Source organism: Plectropomus leopardus, chromosome 22, assembly GCF_008729295.1.
Source record: "Plectropomus leopardus isolate mb chromosome 22, YSFRI_Pleo_2.0, whole genome shotgun sequence".
Taxonomy (NCBI): domain Eukaryota; kingdom Metazoa; phylum Chordata; class Actinopteri; order Perciformes; family Serranidae; genus Plectropomus; species Plectropomus leopardus.
In genome coordinates this window covers 6,104,871-6,127,210 of record NC_056484.1, presented here as the reverse complement: position 1 = coordinate 6,127,210, position 22,340 = coordinate 6,104,871, and the positions used below count along the sequence as shown (strand labels likewise).

At 41.6% G+C, this 22,340-nt stretch overlaps 1 protein-coding gene across 2 annotated transcripts in view; it reads right to left on the bottom strand.

Moving 5' to 3' along the window:
• The window catches only part of magi2a (membrane associated guanylate kinase, WW and PDZ domain containing 2a), a 253,397-nt gene that overhangs the window by 47,953 nt on the left and 183,104 nt on the right, over positions 1-22,340 (bottom strand). For both annotated transcript variants that reach the window (XM_042511080.1, XM_042511081.1), the window contains exons 7-9: positions 10,191-10,248; positions 7,599-7,720; positions 4,860-5,042 (exon numbers count right to left, since the gene is read on the bottom strand). In XM_042511080.1, coding sequence (XP_042367014.1) covers positions 4,860-5,042; positions 7,599-7,720; positions 10,191-10,248 — 363 coding nt within the window. The remainder of the gene's footprint in view (positions 1-4,859; positions 5,043-7,598; positions 7,721-10,190; positions 10,249-22,340) is intronic.

Sequence of the window (22,340 nt, the reverse complement as noted above, 5' to 3'; positions counted from 1 at the left end):
TGCTGGATTGACTGTTGAAGTGGAGCCGTGTGGCCGACTCCTCTTAGTGACGACAGACGAGGTAAATGGAAGTTGAGATATTTCTGAAATGTTCTCTCATTGTACACTGTGCAGTGGACAAATGCTTTCCAAGTTTAGACGCTCCGCCAGTATTGATGCAGCGAGCTCACGCCTCCAGGCAACGTGACGTGAGGGCCTTTTTAATTAATACGGGTAAACGCGGACGACATTTGCCTTGAGCACCAGTGTCACAATCAATAGTTGAGCACACTGGCAGAAAACAAATGACGGTGCCGTGACCTCGTAGCGCCCTCGCTGTGCCCATAGATCTCAGTCGCTGACCGGGGAGGAAAAGACGGAGAGCAAACATGTTTTACAGATTAGGAAGAAACAACTTCGACCATGCGTGATATGACATGCCATGCAGATACTTTTGGTTTTATGTACCAAAGTTTTGAGATATTTGCCTCTGAAGCTTCTTTACCACATTAATGGATGGGGAATTAATCTTTCAGTCTCGACAGATGAATTGAGATTTTAAGTGTAAATTTACAATGCCGTGGGCACCATAAATTAAATCCAAGTGACAGACTTCAGTCATTAGCATATCTTGAAAACAGTAACTGAATCAACAGTTACCACATGAGGAACAGGAAATAGAGTGAGAGTAGTGGAGACGCAGCTTTTCCTATCCAGTAACAATTCCACCTACATTTGAGTCTGTGTTGCCAATGCAAAACAAATCTAAGGTTAAGGTACATGTCCATACAGATTTCGTTCTATTGCACGTTTTTGGTGAAAACCATCTATAATAAAACACAACTGATCGCACTGAGACACAACAAACTATATTGTCAAATAAAAACAGCTTGTTTGTCTGTTATCAGGCTATTCAATGGCCATTATTAGTAATAAATTGGATTTATATAACGCTTTTCAAGAACTCAAAGTCGGTTTTTCAGTGTAGATATGGGCTAGAAGGGGCCTGACAGACCTACTAAGAGCTTTAGAAGGCCATTATCAGGCCATTTTTATTATTTTTGAGCGTTGTTATGGAGAAAGTCATGTGAGGTAACACTTTTAAAGAGCTGGAAAGTGGGGATGGGAGATGGGAGGGGTGTTGCATAGGTCAAATCAACACAGGACTTTCACTCAGGGGAGCAGGGTTTGTGTCATGCATGAGACAACACTGATATTTTTTAACCAGAGACGGCTTTAACTGACGTAACATGATATATTTTCCTACATCTAGCCATGTAGTTTTTACGCCTAAACTAAGGGAAGTAAAACTTAACAAAAATGCAATCATTTCACAATGTTGGATATGTAAATGGGATGATAACGGCCTTTGAACCTAATAGATCTGGCAAGACCTCTCTAACCCATATCTCGGAGGCTAAAAACCACAGATAACAGCCATTTAATTAGCTGACAACCTCCAAATTGGGTGATCCAAATCAGTAAAAAATCAAATGTGATATGAAAGTGCAAAAATGCAAGTGGCCAGCTACAAAACCTGTTGATTAAGCTGCTGATTTTTTCTTGATGAAGTTTCTTTGAGGTCAGGTTGCTGTTGCAACAAAGCAACTGAGAGAAAACTCATCAACCAAACTCATCCTCCAAAACAGAGTTTTTGGAGGATGAGTTTGGTTTACAGGCTGGCGGCGGCTTCACTGATAAAGACAGAACACTCTGAAGTGCCCGCGTATAAAACATTTGTAAAATCTGATGATTCATTTTGTACATTCACTGCTGCAATGTCCTATTTTTTTAAGTGGCTCGGCCCTTGAACATTAGTTTATTGTCTATTCAATTCTGAGGTATTTTTATGTTATAAAAAAAAAAGTCACAAATATATGCGTGCATACAAGAGCACAGAAATAATCTCATCAACAGAGAACACAGGGAGGAAAATGCACTCATGGCCGCTAAACAGTTCCCTCTCCATCCATTATAAAACCTCCCGTTAGGTCCCTTGTATAATCTAAATCACATTGACCTTAGCTGTAAACACCACACTCTCCGGGACCAAGGCCCACGCTGCTTGCTGCTTCATCTTTATTGTCCCATCCTTGCATATTCCTTATGACATATTCATCTCCGGCTAATGGTGTGTTCAAGAGTCTGTCGACATAACGAGAGGTCTTAGTGGCCCCGCCGAGGCGAGGCCACGATAACAGAGCAGTTTAGAGTCTCAGCAGGGTACGCAAATTTGTTAAGAGGCTGTGCGGTTTTGTGTGTTTGAGTGTGTGTCAGGTTAAACAGTGTGTAGTCCAAAGTGCATCAGGGTCATGTCAGACGTGCAAGTGTGATTAGAATAATGATAAGTGTGTCTAAGGATTTAGCAGACAAAACACCAAACAAACACCTTAAATGAAAGGAAATATGTTATATAACTGACTAACTGCTAAAGTCACAAGTACTACAAGCAGGACGGGTAGAGAGATGTCTTATTTCAGCCTTTCAAAACCAAAAACACAACAGCAAAAGTGCAGTGTGTTTATATACTTTGATGTTAGCTTCTATTGTTAGCTTGTCCAGCTAACTAGCTAACTTTTTCCTACAACAGTTATCAAGCCTTAATTTTTAGGGCGATGAGCAAATAAGTAATGAACCATATTAGTTATTGGGGTTTGAGGTTACGTAAAAAAGCCATTTCAGTAAAATAACTCTCTTTTGCTGAATGAGTGTTACAGCAGTCAGACGCTCCAGTTTCAAACACACTGTACCAAGAAACCCACAGAATTATGTATTAAACGCTGCCTCTGGCATCCAAACTAAACCTCTCCACAAACACAACTCGTACTCTTATTCCACTAAAACATCACAGCTAACAAGTCCCATATATCTTCTAAATTCTACAAAAAGACAAACACAACATACCTTGCACAAAACCGCACTGCATGTGGTCTACCAGACACAAATCAGATGTTCTAAAAAAAACAACTTTTACAATAAGTGCTTGAATATGTTTTCCCTGGTTGTGTAATCACGTAATGGAGACAGCCAGGAGGGGTCATGAGGAAAAAGCAGCGCAAATTATCTATCTGGGATTGGGGATTTCACACCTCCGCAGGCGTGGTTTTTACGTGCGTGCGAGCTCGGAGTTACTGTGATGGAGCTCGCACTGTTACTGCAGAAGTAGGACACAAAGTCTGAGGAGGCAGAGTGGGGGGATGGAGGCTGGATGGTGAGATAGAGATGAAGATGAGTTGAAGGGAGGAGGCGGTGGAGAGGAGAGGAGATGGGGAGTGGGATAGTAGAGAATGGAGAGGGATTTGCTAGTTATATCTGGAGGAAAAATACGTGAAAAAGAAAGGGGAATTCTGAAAGAAAAAGAGAGAAGGGGATGAGGAGACTCTCAAAATGTTTTATACGCCGTATTGTCAGGACGAGCTTTATTAGTCATCAAGGGATCTATTTTGGACTGCTGCAACGTCCCATATATACAGAAACAGACATTTATGACCCAGTGCTCTGAAAGACGTCAACCACAATCTAATAGAACAATTCAAAAGTATTTTGGAGACGACTCGCTCTACTACGGAGCAAACTCCCTGACCGGATTACTTTATGTGTGATAGATGGCCACTATAAGCTCTGTGTTTGCTCCAGCGTACACATAAAAACATCGCTCCATTCTCTCTCACTCTCTTGACCTTTAATACAGCTGGTCTGTCTCTCTCTCTCATGTGTGTGTGTGTGTGTTTGTGTGTGTGTGTGTGTGTGTTAGTGTGCTGCAGTTCCACTCCCATGTGGCCACAGTCAGGAGTTATGGTGATCATAAAGTCCCTGTCATGATTAATGGAAGAACAAAACTCTGCAGTTGGTGCACATGCATGTGATCACACACACAGAGCTCACACACACTCACACAGAGCGCGCACACACACACACACACACACACACACACACACACACACACACACACACACACACACACACACACACACACACACACACACACACACACAGAGCTCTCACACAGCCGGCTTAGCAAGTTGCACCTGCCTACATTGCTCACATATGAACTTGTGGCCATTTTATCTTGAAGAGAAACCTGCATACACACTATGTGAACTGCAGACTGTGTTCATATTTGGGCGTGATTGTTTGGATTTTGCTGTGTGGGCTGCAGTGCATTAAAAAGGTGAATTTAGGGAATGTGGGGCTTGAAAATTTTGCACTTAGCCGTGTTTCTTTGGATGTCTGCTGATAAGTGGACCACATGCTGCAGAAATCACACTTCTAAGGAAAGCCACGGATAATTGTTTTGGCGACATTTGCAGGGATTTTTGTGATTCTCTGTAGTTTTAGCAGAGTTGGGCAAAGTATACTGATCTTCTGTTTTGGTAAAGCATTAAAACCAAATCATAGCAATACTCTGTTACACCTAAAAGTCCTGCGTTCAAGCTTTAGGGGATTAGGTGGCATCTAGTGCTGAGGAACCATCTGCAAAAGGACTCCTGCACACTGTCTAACTTGCAAAATCACTTGTATTTGCGATGTTGCGGTACTAGACTTTCATCAGGCAAACCTTTGTAATGTACAAGTACCATGAAAGTAATTTTTTGTTGAAAGAAGTGTCTTACAATGCTAAAATGACAGTTTGTTCATATGCTTATATATATCTGTACTATATTTAATGTTAAATCCTGATTAAATGCATGCAAATGACAAATAAGAGCCATAAATAAGCACGGATGATTTTCTTTTGTGCCTTTCAGGTCTTTATTTGAGCTACGTATCAACGTTGTGTGTGCTCTCATGTGTTTGATACTTTCGCTGCTTGGTGTCTCAAGAGAGGTCGTGTTTTTTGTTTGTAAGAGTGTTTGTTTTCGGTCATGCCTTAAGCTCACCTGTGGCCATTTTCCCGTCAGCTGCGGCCGGCCCATCAGGGATGACGCTCTTGACCTGGAGGAATTCATCCGGCTCGTCGCCTCCGATGATAGTGAATCCAAAACCCATGTTGCTCTTTTGGAGTGATGTGGACAAGAAACTGCCTTTCAGCTGAGTGGGGTCCCGCGTGAACAGCGGCTTCTCTGCAAAGGACACACAAAGAAACATATTAACCAAATACAAACGCTGTGAGTGCTTTATGGGAAAGATAGACATGACCTCGAAGCTGGTGCAGGGCAGTGCTCACAGGGTGGGGGCATGGGGAAAAGCTTATCCAGTCAGATAACGGGTGTAGCCGCAGGAAAACTGGCAGGGTAACTGCAAAAACTTGGACAGAGGTGGTGCTCAAAGATGCGGGTGTGGCTACCGTGCAAGGTCAACACCCAAACATACTCATATCTGTCCCTCTCCTCCCATGCCGGGATAGAAAGGGTGCGTCAGTGGTCTTCAGTCCCATCCAAAGGCAAGGTAGCGGTAAAATTCGGCACATGACATGCTGTCAATGAGGGTTCCAAGAGAAGATGGTTAGGGAAGAAGTGGGAGATTTCTGAAGGAGGGAGAGCTGGGAGATTTCTGGAGGAGGGGACGCCTTGTGAAGGAATGAGAGCCAACAAGCTTAGTCACACTTAACCAAGTGCCCCATCTTTTCAGGTTGGAGGGAGACGTGGCTAGCGTGCTAGTTTACATCCTTTGTTTGCCGTCACTGGTCCAGACATCGGCTGAGTGATTACACTCTCCGCCTGCTTATGCCAGGCGATAAGACGTGTCATGGTTAACGCTCAAATCCAACGGCCTCAAGCGAGAAAGAGCTTGCTTGCGAGCTAGCATGCGTACAGTAAGGCAGCCACGAGAGCGACAGTCAGCCTCCTTTGCTCCTCTCCTGGCCTACTTACTGACAAAGTGCCACAGGGAGAAAGGGCTACAGACGGGCTGCTCTAGCACCACGGTGCAGGCGGAGGTGTGAAGTGGCTGCCGCTGCTGCTGCTGCTGCTGCTGCTGCTGGTGGTGCCGGTGGGGGCATGTTTTCATCCGCCGAGTCAGGACACGCCGGAGTGGGGAGACGTCGGCGGAGGAGGATGTGGCGTACGCGGACCTGCGACCCAGAGTTGGTGAGTGGCGGAGGTCGCCGAGGCTGTGGCAGCGCTCGGGCACTGGGCCGACCTGAGCGAGGGGGGATCTGGGGAGGGTGGCACAGGGGCTGGCATCCTCCACTGGCATCGAAGTTTGGAGTGAAAAAGGGAGGAGGGAGGAGGTGGGGAGAGGGAGGAGAGAGAGCCTCACTGGAATGTACACAAAGTGTAACCACGGAGACAGGCTCTCGAGTCAGAGCGGCGGACTACTACGTTACTATGGAAACAAACCTCCTCTTCACCAGTCCAGACAGGTTTTTTTTTTTTTTCGGAGCAGTACATCCGACTGCTGCTGTGGCTGGTGGAGAGCGAGCACTGGAATCAGGCAGCAACAAACCAGTCATTAACAAAATAATGAATCACATTTAAACCCACATGTTCAATATTTACACAACCAGCAAGGAGCAGTCCAAGCAAAGTGCTGGCGCTTCTCCAACTGACGCTTAAAAAATCTGTTTTTTTCATGTTTCTGTCAGTGGAGGTAAAAAGTAGAAAACAACATGCTTGGTTGTCATCCCTGTTTGCATGTTGCTATGGTGATCCAACATATGCGCAACAAATGTCTCCAGAAGAGTAAATTTCTAACCCACAGAAAAAAAACTGGAAAGTGAGTCCCACTTTGATTCATATTGTGAATACAAGATTAATTTAGGGGTGTAAACTTGTGTGAAATGGCTCAACAAAAACATGAAATGATTTGGTGTTCAGATCGATGTGTTTAAAGAAATACTGCACCCACAATTGTATATCAGCTGTGTGACCTTGAATTTATTGTAGACATGAAGATCTTTTATCATGATGTGGCTCATATTATTTGTGGCGTCTTGTAAACCCTTGTTTGTATACAGGACGTATAAAAAAATAAAAAAATCTTAAATATTTAGTGTCATTTATTTGTTACAATGCTACTGTCACGTCATGGTATGAGTTAAGTACAAGTGGTTTTGTTTCAAAGTTGTAGTACTTTGTACTAGCAAAATACCTCCTAAATGTATGCTCTCTTTGGTTATGTCAAAGAAGGCGACTAATATGTCTTTTGTAAATTAATACCTCCACAAATAGCGACAATGTGATTCATGGATTCAGTGATCTGTGTCCCTGGGCAAACGCCGTCATGTAAACATGCGTTTACTTTAATAGTAAGTCAACATTTTCCAAATCTAAACATCTTGATAAATCTGTAGCTGTCTGCTCAGGACCCAAAGTAGTGCGGTGTGGAGTGTGAAGTTGTTTAAATAAGCGGTTCTATAGAAACACCACAGGCCAAGCAATCGGCCTGTTCCCAACAGACATGTTTTGATCCATAATTATCCCCAAAGATTTTTGACAGCAACTATTCAGATCAAATGTTTGTTCATTTGGTTATAATAAAACAGAAAAGGTACAACACATCAATGTTTGAAGCAAGTAAAGAGGCTTTGTGAGGCTGTATGTAAAAAAAAACACTGAACTTGAAAAGGTTAACAACTGACTCGGATAGGGTGCTATACTATACGGACGAAAGATGACTATATTCCCTAATAATGTTGAATAAGTGGTCTTTTTCCTGTGAAAGCCTGGCGGTCTTACCTCTGTAGATGGTGGGAAGGGGCAGTGAGGACAGACCCTGGCTTTGCATCTGCTGCTGCTGCTGGAGTCTCCTTTTAGCCTCCAGGACTGGGTTCTCAAACTGGGTCCTTCTATTTATATGGCTACGATGATAAAGAAAAAAAAAAGCAGAGGAGATTTCAGATTTCACACTCTCACACACTTAACTCAGCCCCCCTCACGGCAAAGATCACATCTAAAAAACCCTGGCACTACAGCAGCCATTGCTGTGATGATTAATTACTGTAAATGGACGGTCCCTGAGATTATGCAACAGAGCCGCAGAATGGCTTTTCTGAGTTTAAAAAGAAAAAAAATGATTTGATCTGATTCTGGGCTTTTTTCTTCTGACATTCAGCCCATCTCTTATAAGCAGAATTATGTGAATCAGTGACTGGGAGGAAACCTACACATGAAACAATGATTTCCTTCAACGTCCCACGTCGTTCTTAATTTAGTTTGCAAGGGGGGGGATAGTCAGTGACTACAAATACTGTAATTTGCCAGTGTGAAATAATTAGTCATCATTAGATACTTCCCTCACTCTTTGAGGCTGCATTGTGCTCTCTCTCTCAGACGCACACACACACACACACACACACACACACACACACTTTCTCTCCTTATCCTTTAATGAACACACCAGTATCACGGTGCTAATTACAAAACAAGTCCATTTTTACATAGTTACATAATTTCAAGGTCTGGCAACTTCTTTTGTTATATTATCATGACGAAAAAGCAAGACAATAGCCGCTTATACATCGCCTGTTCAAGGCGGAATCTGACGCCATTATGTCGCCTTGACGTTGTGTATAAAAGGTACAATTGTGGGATGGAGAGACACAGTCATTTCACCTTTAAGCCGCCACAGAAGGTAGTAACAGAGCAGTGTCTGAATAAAAAGGACAGCCAGCTGGATGGAAACATGAGCGGGACAGGTTAGACGTTTTGACGATGGGTTATGTGTGTGACCCTGTACCAGAAGATTTAAAAAGTAGCCGATGGCAAACGGAAATGTCCGCAAATTGAACAAAAAAAGAGATTTGGGAGCTCCATTTCCTCCGAGCAGAGGACATGATCAGCCGCCATATAACAGAGATGGTTAATAAAAGTTATTGCCATGTTAATGTCATTGTTTTTGTTTAGAAAGCTCTGCCTGCGCTTATGTTATATGTCACACTAAAGGCCGATCCTCTTGTGTGAAAGAAGTATTTCACTGCAGCAGAAAATGCAAATAATTTTGAAATCTGTGCTACATGACCAGAAAAAAAGGGTGAAAAATGGCACTTTTGCTCAAGAGGTACAAAGCCTAAAACGACCAGAATGCAGTGCGCTGCTCGCCTGGTTGGTGACATAATGGGAGCTGGTGCGTGTGGGTTATATTTAATCAGCTGCTTAATTTTACTGTTTGATCTCAGTTTTTTTGGCCTCTGTTTTTACTGTGCAGGGAGCAGTATGGTGCCAACTTCCTGTTCACAACTCTCACTATGACAGCTAAACAGAGCACTAAAATGTAACAAAATCTTCCTTTACATTCCATCAGCACTGCGCAGTTTTATAGTTTGATCGATTTCAGTCAGAGTTTGAGAGACAGAAAAGGGAGCAGGTATATGTAATGGTCTCTTTCAATAGTTTTTGTGTCCACATATGCAGCATGAGTGGCAGGCAATATAAAAATGCAAATGTGCAGCCTGTAGTTGGAGTAACAGTCCAGGAGAGCCACTGAAACTCCACCAAATGATGTGTTTTGCACCAATTTGCATTATCTGTTGGAGTTTTGCTGTAGGGGGACGGAGGGGTATCTAGGTACTGGTTAGACTGAGGAAAGTTTTCCACGGTTCATTTCCATATATCCACATTGTTTTCATACAAAGCTGGATGAAAATCAGCAAAGTATCCTGTCAAACGTCATGCAGGACATACCTCTTTTGTTTCTGCGATGCAGGCATGCATCTAAAATCACACACTGAAGCAGAGTGATGCTGCTGTTGCTTAGTTCTGTGTACAAATGCAAAGGAGGCACAAAGAAGGTACTTCCTATGGTGCAATCTCTGTGTAAAATGGACTAATGAGAAGATCTGAAGAAGGGGAGGTGCAGCGCATGAGGCTGTGTGTGTCATTCTGGAGGTTTTCTTAAGCAAAGTCGAGCCAAATGACTCCCCCTGCCTGTCTAAAAATAGAGCCTCGTCCCTACGCCCTGAAGTGGAGAGCATCCAGCCAAAGAAATGACACCTCTGAACAGGGAGGGGACACGCGGTTCAATAGAGAGGACATGCTACTGCAGCAAAGATACGTGCACAATGTTTCAAAGGAGATCTTTGCTCGTGAGCTAATCTACAGATACAGATGCAGTGAGTGCTTCAGACAGAAAGATGACACAGAAATATGGATTAGCACATACTGACAAATGAACTTCCTCCTGCAAACAAACAGTGAGCCGTCACGAGCCAGACAAAGGAAGCTGCTTCCTGGCTGCAGTCTCCTCCTAATAAATATGATTAATACAGCACCACCGCGCTGCGCTGGAAATCAAAAGCACGCCATTACATATTAAAGATGTACCCGACTTACTCAACATAGTAGCTGCCGTAAATGGGGTCATCGATTTTCTCCCAGCCGTATGGAAGCTCTGCAAAAAAAAAAACAAAAACAGCAGCAATAAGACAACAATAATGAAGGGCTTGTTTATTCAATGAACTTGCAACAGAATATTGATCTTGCATTAAAACATCTTTGTGAGCAGAATTAGTTTACAGCATCATTTTACTGTCGGTAATTACCAAGAATATGATGGCGTGATAATATGTTAACTGGCCATATGCTCAGGCTTGTGAATATTCTGAAATCTTTTATAAAAACTGGATAGCGACAAGACACCAGAAAAAAAACCAAACGTGTTTTCTCAACAACGTGTCACATTGATTGATTTAAAGAGGCTACTGGCTCTTTTAAAGCCACACATCAAATGAATCCCTCTCCAAGAAAAACGTTGCAAAATAACACCACATATTGATAGATCTAGCGACTTTTTTTTTTTTTTAAATCAGTGAAATATTCATGGCCTGCATCTTTTCCATGTTGTAAATATTGTGTTTTGATGTGAAAATGTTGCATAGATTAACAGCTTGAACTAGAACAAACCCTGAGGGAGCTGAACCTCCACAGGATCAACTGGTACAAGCTTCTGCTGGTGTTTAACAGTTTGACTCTGAATGTTTTAACGCAAACAACGTCAATACCTACAAATAGCACATGACAGTCAAACTGACAAATGACAGACAGCTCAAACATCACATATGCTGAGAGGGGAATTTGAATGACACATTTTAAAGTATAAATGTCAGTGCTCAAACTTTTGATTTATTGTTTTATAAAAGAACATTATCAAGCGTGCACAGTGTCATGAAACAACGCAAATCCAACTACTTGTTAGACAAGTTCAGGACAACATTCGTAAGAAATGAATAGGGTCACCATGACGTACGAAGTACACTGTGATTAATTTCAAGGAAGAGGCTTTGTATGGCTTTAGCATTCGCTAATTTGTAAAATTTGTAAAATTATCGATTACCAAAACACAGAGTAGGAATAAGGTTGATAAGATTGTCATTAGTTTCGTAAGTATTTGGTCATAAACTAAAGCAAAACTGATATTTTGACCTTATGTTGGTGCTAAACAAAAAATCAGACCATCATTGAAGTTATTAGAATTGATCCTCAAGGGACCTCGAATGTCTGCAGCAAATTTCCCAGCAATCCATACAATAATTGTTGAGGCATTTCACTCACGACCACAAATGTCAACTTGCCGGTGGCACCAAAGGAAAAGTCAAGGGATCACCAAAGTCACTGAGACTCATCCTCTGGGGACCACAAATGCCCGTCAGTGACTTCATGGTAATCCATCCCATAGTTGTTGAGATATTTAAGTCTGAACTAAAGCTGACAGACCATCGTTATCGTCAATACAGCAACTGCTGACATGGCTAAAAGGTGCTGCTCAGATAGACAGCTTTAACTTTCCAAAGTGGTCCTAACTTTTAAAAAGAAAACACGGTATGGGTGCAAAGTCATAGATATTTCTGCGCTCTCAGCCTCTTTCTGTATGTGGACAGCGTTGCAGAACATGCTGCCTTTGTTCTCAGTGATCAAAGCTCTTCCTCAAACCCCTGACAGTGATCAGTCACGCTGGACAGGATTATCGAAGTTGCCCTCTCCTCTTTCCTTTAGCCCTCAGCTCACTGACAAAACACAGCTCTTCTAAACATGTCTAGGAGGAGTCCCCCTGTTTGCTTTCCAGGACAGCAGCAATTAGCATTTAAAGCATATTCCCAAATGGAGTGTTTTAGCATAATAGCATGATCATTCAAAACCAAGTTTGGGAACATCGTGTTAGAAGCTCCTGCTGATATAGCATCTGAGCTGAATCTAGCGCCGGAGCTCGGGGACAGCGTGTTCCAGTGCATCTCGGCTTAGAATCAGACCAGCTTTGATTAGTGACAATGCGAAGTTAATCAGGATGGGAGCGGAGATAAGAGCCGAGAAAATGCTTCCTAATCAGAAAGGGAAGCAACCAGAGGGAGCGCTAAAGCACCTCGGGCTCACGAGGACCCCGAGGCTGGTGGAGGGCACGGCTCCAGCTTGTGAGAAACACACACAGACAGTCTTACACAAAGATAACATATACTGTGTGGTCATTGCGTACATTTATTAGCACTGCTTGGCCTAGTTTACAGACTCCAGAGGATGCTGTGCGTCCCCCCTGGTCCTCCCACACAGCAAAGAATAATCAAAACAATGCTGGTGCAGTGTTCATGCACGTGCCATATGCTTCTCTGAACCCCTGCCCCCATCCCCTCCAAACAAATTATTAAACTTTCAGTAGGACGGACTATTTTCTGCCTGCACACTCACTAAAATGCATACTTACCACACACACACACACATGCTTGTGAGTGATATAACTAAGTGCTGCGAGCAGGTTGACAGCCCACGGGAATACCTCCTGTGAACACTGCAACGTTCCTTAGCCCCATCTCCACTCATTAAATATGAAAGAGACTGTTTCATGTTCTCACCTTTACTGCCACACACACACAAACACACACACACACACACACACACACACACTATCGTTTTCATATGCACACACGTAGACACACAAACGCAGGAGATCAAAGGGCTGTCGTGTATTTCAGCAGTCTTCTTATGAAAAGCTTTTCTATTAAAATGTCCACCGGAGGAGCTGCAGGAAGCTAGAAATGTCTCTGCAGAGAGGAGGGAAGACAGACTCCACAAACTGAGCTGCAAAGAGCGTTTTTGGAGGTGAAACTCAAAATGAGAACACTCAAAATGTCGATAAGGATTGCCTAATTGCTTGTGCTGTTTGCCCATTTGGACTTCTTTTCAGCGATGCTTCTGTGTTCCCAAATCTCAGCAAGTAAATAGTTCAACATTATGAGAAAATGTGCTTTTTGAGTTAGATGAGAAGATCGATATCCCTGTGTCTGAGAGTATGAGGGAAGAGAAGAGTCCTGAATGGGTCTGACTCTGAAGACCTGCTGCTGAAATGGCATTGTGACATGCAATCAGGAGCACTGTAGTGGGGTAAAAATGAAACTGGGGCCATAATAGAGTGCCCCAGTAATGAGTCCCAAAACCCAAAAATGAGTTAGCATTTCCGCACCTCAGGTTCCCTCGTCACGAAGTCAATGGGTTTTTTAAATTAGTTTTTTGTTTGAAGCCTCAAATAAGGTCTATGGTTAACACAAGCTGAAGAGACTTTTAAGTTTTGTTCAACTTTAAATACATCAGTAAATACTAAACTTTGAAATGTTTTATGTGTCTTTAAAAGGCAGTTTCAAACAAATAGCTAAATAAGACGACACAATCGATTTGCGCTGAACACAACTTTAGAGCCTCTTTGTAATGGCGATGTGTAGTTTGTTGAAAGCCTAATGTTAGTTTTTCACTCCTGGTGATTGCATTTAGGCTTCAAAAATCCTGAAAGTGCCCCCTGACTCCCCTTAGTTTGAGCCCCCAGTGTTTACAACGTGTGTCTCTGCCCCTGCCTAGTTCAATACACTACATGGGGTTGCTGCTGCAGTCTTATTTGGGCTGGTATAAGTCGTAGCTCATGGTGGCTAATGTTTGCAAACTTAACATACAGCATACTGATATGTACTGGATGTTATTGAACCTGATTGTGGACTAAAATATAATTTAATAAATGATCCTGCAATTGTTATAGCTAGCCCTTATTTAGCAGTCTTGCTATCATGTGGTGTCCTTGCTGCAGGGACTCACTCTCTATCTCTCGCTCTCTCTCTCACACACACACACACACACACACACACACACACACACACACACACACAGAAATGCTGTTACTTTCACTGAGCATTGTGCTGATAAATGCTGAACTTGGGTGGATTGTCTCTTTGCACGCTCTCTTTTGTTTGGCTCCACTGAGTGTCATCTATAACCTCTCTGTCAGCAGCCGGCGATGGAGAGCTAACTCCCCGGGACAGAGTGTGTGTGTGTGCGTGTGTGTGCGTGTGTGTGCGTGTGTGCCATATAAAGCCAGCGCTGCTTATCACTGCCATGCTGCATGCGTCCAGGAAGGAAATGTCAAGCTGGTGTGAAATTTTCAGGTAGGAGCTCTTATGATGGAGCCCCGAAGCGAGTGGAAAAATGTTTGCAATCTCTAGTCATGCCACAGCATCCATCCTGCAGTCACAGGTGGAGGGCCACTTACGACCAGCAGGAGGCATCCTGGCATCTTCCCCACGTTTTCTCTCTCCCAGTGCTACTCAATAATATCACCTTATTTCCCCTTCTTCTTCTTCTTCTTCTCCTTCTTCTCCGTTTTTATCCCTACTTCTTCCTTCCTCAAGTATCCTCTCATCTCACATGCAGTCTGACAGAGCAGAGCTTTTTTTTTTAAATTTCGTGCTCAACAAGCTTGTGCATTTTTCATTCTGCTTTTTCTAATTTGGTCTGAGGATGGCAAACCACCCAGTCCCACAGCCAGCGGAGGGATTTACACGTCCTGTTTCCTTTATTCATTCTTTCCTTTCTTACATCTTTTGAGGAGGAAACCATCTGAACCGATTTTCGGCACCTTGAGCCTTTTTCAAGTCACCAATATAAATAAATAAAGTTTACTGTTGCACTGTGCTGGGCTTCATTTATCAAGTCACCTGTCAATGCAGTGCACATTCAAGCAGTGAGTTTACTGTAAAAAACTTCCCACTGATTAATCAAAGTTTCTTTTGGTCAATACGAGCACAAAATCCACTGGCTGAGGTCGCTCTGATGTTTAGGAACACTGAGTTTAGAGCACACATTTGGCAGCACACTCAAATGAAATATATAAGACTTCTGCACAGATAAATGGAGTTCAGTTTGCTGTTTTTGTGGGCAGAGGTTCAAACTCAGCTACTGCAGAGCCATTTCTTTGTAATTACAATCCCACCTCAATTATCTAAACTGAAAGCAAAACTAGAGAGTCTCACAAATGCCGACAAACTTGCAATACTGGCCTTAATTATCCGAGTTTCCTTCATGAAAGGTCACTGAATTCATAGATGTATTATCTAAGGTACAATAACTATGATTTAATATCCAATAACAATAAAAGCACAGCGCACACAGGTTGATACTTCTTCTTAGTTTAAACCTCAGTATATTCTCAGAGGACAGGGTCCCAAAGGGGTTCTCCCTGAAAAACTGAAGTTCTACCCAAAACTATTTGCTTCTAAAGAAACAGTTTTTTGATGCAAAGGTATTTCAGGGTTCTTTGTAAGACAAAAGTTTCCATGAAGAACCATTTTTATCCTAAAAACTTATTTTTTAAGAAAGAAATCTTAAAGGAAAGCTAAAAGTATGGGCGTTAAAAGATCATCATCCTCAAATCCCCTTTGTTAGCAACCATAGAAGATGAAAAGGAACCCCTAAGTAAGGCTCTGGGTGGACCTCTTACACCACAGAAGGATTTTCTTTAAAACCTTGAAGTGGGAGTTCAGGCTGAACCCAAATGGTTTAAGGTAATTCTCGGTACAACCCTATGAAAGGGTTACAGGTAGACCCCTATTAAAGGTTCCACCAGGAACCAAAAAAGGGGACAAGCTGGAGAACCCTGTATGCTTTTAGTAAGTGCCTTATTTGTAAGAGTGTTGACTATTTTCACTACAATCATTATAATCATTAGAACCTCAGTAGAACCTCTTATATGGGGTTCTGGGTCGAACCTTTTACAGATGCTTCAAGGTATAACCCCTTTTGGTGGGTTCTAAGTACAACCATCTTAAAGGGTGCCAGGTAGAACCCTTAATAAAGGTTCTCTATTAAAGATTTCAAAAGATATCAAAAAGGGTTCTCCTATGGGGAACAGCTGAAGAACCCTATATGGTTTTAGTAACTGGTTTATTTGTAAGAGTGTGGACTATTTTTTAATAAATTCAGATTATCAGTAGAACATAAGCAGAACCTTTCCTAGGGGTTTCTCGGTCAAACCTTTCACAGATGGTTCAAGGTATTACCTCATTTGGTGAGCTGTAGGTAGAACCCTCTGAAAGGGTATTAAAGGTTATATATATCAGGTACTACTGTGAAAAAAAAAAAGTTTCTCCTCTGGGGCCAAACTGAAAAACCCAATATGCTTCTAGTAAATGCCAATATTTATAAAAGTTCAGGATATTTTCAATAAATACAGATTCCCAAACTTTAGAAGAGTACTCCATTGCACTCCTATTAAATTAATGGAGTTTTAGAAAAACTGATCAGAATCGATAAAGCAGAAGCAGAGATATTATTCTTCTTTATTGTCAAAATCTAGCTCCTGCATTACCCACAATTCAACTCCGCCACCGACACCTCTGTCAGAAATTCATGCATGTTGTGTCAGCAACAGCTAATGTAGTCTCGAGCTGCCAGCCTCAAACAGAGACGTGGAGCGGGCTGCAGAGGTCTGGTAACACTTCTTTCTTGCTCCCCACATTTGTTTTCATTTTCAAACTTGTAGTCGTCAAAACTACAAGTCACTTGAGGCCATTTATCAGACTTCACACAGCTCCCGCTGGAGCCACAAAAAGCTTTATGCAACTTTTTTCACATATGCAGCAGAACTCCTCGAGACCTGTAAACAGAGTTTGATGTGTAAAATTGCTGGAGTTCCCCTTTACAGACACAAAGAGTCTACAGCCACACTAGCGTCTGTGTGAGGCTGTACTTAGGCAGAGATGTGTTTTAAGCTAAAGCTAATGTCAGCATGCTAACATGCTCAGAGTAAAAACACTAACATGCTAAGATTAAAGGAATACTTCACTACTTAAAAGACCATTTTTATCAGTTACTCACATTTTGTTGTGTTGATTTTTTGAGGAAAACTTTGTTTTTCTTGCATGCCTCTACGATGAACCAAGAATCCAAAAAAAGAGAAAGTTCTTGATGAATTGAAGTCATCCGGGTCCACGTTTAACAACAGCAAAACCAAACCAAAACATCCGTTTTTCTAACAAAACTTGTGCAGTATAATCCAAGTCTCATTTAGCTAGTTGTATGCTCAGTACTTGCAAACAGACAGGCCGTTCTGACGGGCAACTCAACTAAAAGCGACACTTAACTACGCTCTCTTTAAAGTCAGGATGCATTGAAAAAAATGGCAATTTTACCTTTCTGAACATGAGAGCTGCTGGTATACTAACTACCTCAAATAGTTAGTGTGTTTGTGTTATTGCATGACTGTTTTTAAAGGGTTAGTTTACCTTTACTAAAGTCACATAATAACACAGGTCGAGGCTGCAGTAGACCAGCAGCTCCTGTGTTCAGCGACGTTAAAATGACTGTTTTCGTTAATGGAGTCTGGCTTTGACGAGAACATCGATAAGATTCACTTTTAGTTCAGTTTCCGATCAGAAAGGGTTTTCTGTTTGAGAAGCACTGAGCATATACGGCCGGATAAATGAGACTTGGATTATACTGCATGAGTTGTATGTGTTAGTAAAATGCCGTTGTGATATAGTTTTGCTGTTGCTGATAGTGGACCCCTGGATTCTTCATTCACTATGGAGGCATACAAGAACAACAGAGTTTTCTTTATGAATTCAACGTATAACAGGCTGAGTAACTGATATACAGCTGATCATTCTGTGGGTTAAGTAGTCCTTTAATTAGCACTAAACACAAATTAGGGCAGATGGGAATGTAATTACTTTGGCCATTACATTTTGACCTGATGGTGGCCCCAAATGAAAAGTCAGGAGATCACCACCATGATTTCATGGTTATCCATTCAATGGCTCTGACCAAAGTGGTGGACCCACTGACAGACACTTGAGGTAAATATCGCTGCCTTTTAATTAGTCATATTTTATCTTGTTAGTATGGAGGGGATATCAAGATAAAGCTAGTGCACCTCACTGGGTGAAATAAGGTGTTACATTCAGGTATTATTTGTTTCTGTAGCAGGACAGAACCTGCTGCCCGCTTGCCCGACTGAACATTAATACTTTCAGACCACCTGTGAATTCAATTCCCACCATTTTCAAAGTGATATATGGCGGTGTTTCCAGAAAAATGAAGCCATTTATTTTAAGATTATCCAAGGTTGCAGGTCCACTTCGAAGATCAGCAGAAATTTCACTGGTGAAAACCTCAGCTAACTTTCTGAAAAATCTAACAACCCCTTCTGTATAAAAAGTAAACACAACAAACTGCTTGATTGTGCACTCTTTAAATGTTCTTTCTTTATATTCTCATCACTATTTTCCCCCTTAGGAGTGGTGCAAACACAGGGCTAAAATTACTGACTGTGACTCAGACATGATATTTCAGAGGACCTGAAAGGGCTGATGAACAGAGCCCAGCCTTAATATTTCTTAAATCAGAATAACCTATGATTTATAAACTCGCCTCCCTCCCCAGTCAACAAAAGAACCATTTTCCAGTTTGTGCGCTGATGCTTACAATCCTGCCTGTCACAATCAGAAGCACAATCAACAAAGATGTAAATAAAAAGACGCCGTGGGCTTTGTAGGAGGCTAACCAGCCCTGTCAGTTGCAATATTTTCTGAGCTTTGCTGAGCTCGATGGGTAAACATGACTTGGCAGAGAAAATTTCACCTGCAAGACAAGTGAATTAGCTTCCTCTGTTTCACTACAGGGGGCAGCGGGGTAGAAAATAAAAGGTTGCTTCAGGGACAGAGGCTGGACCAGAACATGGATTCACACTATGCACTGATCCACAGGTGGCAATAATGTGCCAAGAAACGCAGCAATACATCAGCAGAGGCTGAAACATGGATGTTAATTATGCAGGTTTTACACTTTTGAGGAAGCAAATGGTCAAGGATATAGTTGCTCAAAGTGTGGCCTGCAGATCAGTGGCGGCCCTCAGAAACATTTTGTGTGGCCCCTGAACAAAAGATCAAACGCATGCAATATATTTAAATATGTGGATCTGCCAAAAAAGCAAAAAATAATTGATTCATGGGTATCTGGACATGTTGCTGTTCTGCTTTTATTTTATTTTAGTATGAATAAAATAAGCATAAAAAAGTAGTTGTCCTGCAGTAGATGTTTTGAAAGCATATTTGTATTCTGTTTATTCTCTTTACACATTACAAGGTATATATTTTCAATTTAAAAAAACTACATCCAACCAGGAAAGTCCCCTTGAGATCAATTATCTCTTTTTTGTAGGAAACCCTGCCAAGAGAGCTGCAATTACAAAATGAAACTGATTCAAAACAATAAACGTAGTGCAAACTGTTGGCATTTTTTGCGTGAACTGAAAACGATTTTAATGCAATTTCCTGAAATTTAATTATATATGGCATTCTAATGATAAAATAAACCCAATTTAAAAGAAGAAAGAAAGAACATTGCGTTGTCCAAAAAATAAAAAAGGTGGCTTAACATGTTTTGTTGTTGCTCCTGTCCACCTGCCTGCACCTTCAAATTAGGGATGTGTAGACTAATACACTATAAGCACCAAACCCACTTAAAATAAATCAGAGCTATCCCTTTAAATATTTATCTTGTGGGCCTGTGCAGTGAAACAACTGTGTATGCTCACACATGCTCAGTATGTGCATATGCTTCTGTAACTACATCATCAACATGTTGAGGATCCCAGAGGACGAGTGCAGCAGCTCCGTCACACTTATGGCCGTCAGACCATCATATGGCTGAATATCTGTTTAGAGTGATAAAACTGCTCCGGCTGGGACATGGTCTGACACAGATTGATGCACTGACATATAATGTGATATTTTCACATCACAGGCCAACTGACATTAACCATGAGTGCATTTTCTCCCCCTAGAGTGAAAAAAGCTCTTGGCTCAAGTCTTTGAGAAGATGATTAACAAACCCATACATCTCCACTGTGACAGGAAAAGTCAATGCAACAGTCATGACTCTGACAACAAATCAGTTAATTGTGTCACTTGCTGGCGACAGTGTTCTTCTCTCATGTCTTATGCTCCATTTCAATGAGCTACTGTGTTGTTTTTTCCCCCACAAGTTGTTTTGCAGCTAAATGCACCTGCGCTGTGGAGAAATGCATGTCCTTACATCCCCTCAAAGTCCCTCTGGTCTCTGTCTCAGAGCGAGCAGACAATAGTTAAGCTCCAGAATAAAAATGAGAAGAAAAAAACCCTGAATTCACAAGCTTGTAGCTTATCAGGACATTCCAGGGACAGAAGGAGATGCACTGAACTGTGACCTGGCACTTATTCTCTCCTCTTTTGCCTCCAAAGTTCTGGTTTATTTGGCTAAAAAAAAAAATACAGCTGCACACAAAAACACAACTCCTCTTCTACTTTCCATCTGCAATATTGCTCGACTAAACCCTCTCAGCGTACCCGTGGGGTCACGAGCGGAGCAGGGAAAGTGCCTCTTTGCGAGACCCTTTTGTGAGGTGTTAAATAGGATAATTATGTAAAGTAGCCTGTTTCTATAATAGCTTCCCGGATGCTACTGATGAGATAGAATTATGTATTAAGGTTAATTAGATTCAACTAATTTTAAACTCAATTAGGGGCCAAACAGACAAATAAAAATGCAAAAAAAGACGTAAGAGTAAAATTTTGGACAAGTGGTCTGAAAGGCAATTACAGGATTCTGTTATACTTTAAATTGCTTAATGTCAAAATGTCTTGCAACAAACTGATTTAAAAGCTAATTTGAGTATAATCAAATCTTAGCATGTTAAATTGAATTTAATTAAGCAAACAGGGGTGCATTTAGTAGTATAAGTAGGAAATATGGATTAAACCGTCTGTCACACAGCATGTACATTAACTGCATTACATTACATTACAATGTTTGTATGATAAGTTAACTGAAAATATATATATAAATTATGATGATCAAATTAATTTTAAAGTAATTTTTTCAGGCAAATTTGAAACAAAATTTAAGGTTCAAATTATGTCAAATGTAAACCTTTGTAGCTTGCAATTCTTAATAGCAAAATTAACATTTTTTGAGCATAAATTGAAATAAATTGTGATATATTTTCTGGTCAAGTCAATTGAAAAAAATAAATAAATAACAAGATTGGAATAATTAGCAGTGTGTAAAAATAGGAAACTCCAAAATCATGGTATTTTAAGGTAAATAATTAGATCAATGTATTATTATATAATCTAGAGATCACTATTGGTTCTTTAGAAAATCCTTTCAAAAAAGTGTGTGATGCGGCGCCCAACGGGTCAGTCGGTAGAGCGGGCGACCCACCTATAAAGGCCGTGGGTTCGAGTCTAGCCTCGGCCCTTTGCTGCACGTCATCTCCTCTCTCTCCCTCTTTCACGCTACATCTGTCCTGTCCAATGACGACAGAAAAGCCCCTAAAAAATATAGTTGTTCTTTTTTTCCCAAAAACTGTAATATGAAGTTGTTCCTTTTACTTTTACTTGGCCATAACAGCCAAACTCAAACAAGTGCAAACTCATAAAAGCTGCAACCATGTTCAAGCGTGCAACCACATGTTGCCACTTTCTGCCAATTTTGGCATGAACATTTAATCAGCTGACCTTTGGGCTCATGATCAATCTTTTCACAAAAAATTGGGCAAATCTCTGAATCCATTTGGAAGTTATGCCTCTATTTGTAATAGGCCAGTCCAATTGGCATTCCCCTTTTAGCCAAATACACAAACACACACCTTTACACGTTCCTCCATGCCAAATATCAGTCTCCTAAGGTACAAAAAAAAAAAAACTTTGGGGAATATTTTGGGGCCAGACCGACCATCCTGCAAACCAACCAACAAACCAACAAACCAGCGACCCAGCCTGCTAACCAACCGGCCAACCAATGAATCAAATAACCATCCAACCGACCCCTGAAAAAGACTGCATTTAAAACTGATGTCAATATATCGTAATAATACTCCAGACAAATCTCACACAATAGAAAATCTTAAATCTTGATGGTGATAATAGGCTGATTTACTGCCAAGCTTTACTTAGTATATCAGCTGGTTTGGTTACAGTTAAAAAACTACACTTCAGCTGATGCACACACACACACGCTGACAGATAATTCAGCAGGCATACGTCACACACACACCTGCCACACACTCTTTTGAATCCTCCTTCCAATCTCCAGGCCTCAGGCACGCTCTGCTGGGGATGTTCTCAAAATACACCCATCAATCATGTCGCAGACAGCTCCGCCTGCCCCTCCTTCCGCTACTCCGATGCTTCGCGA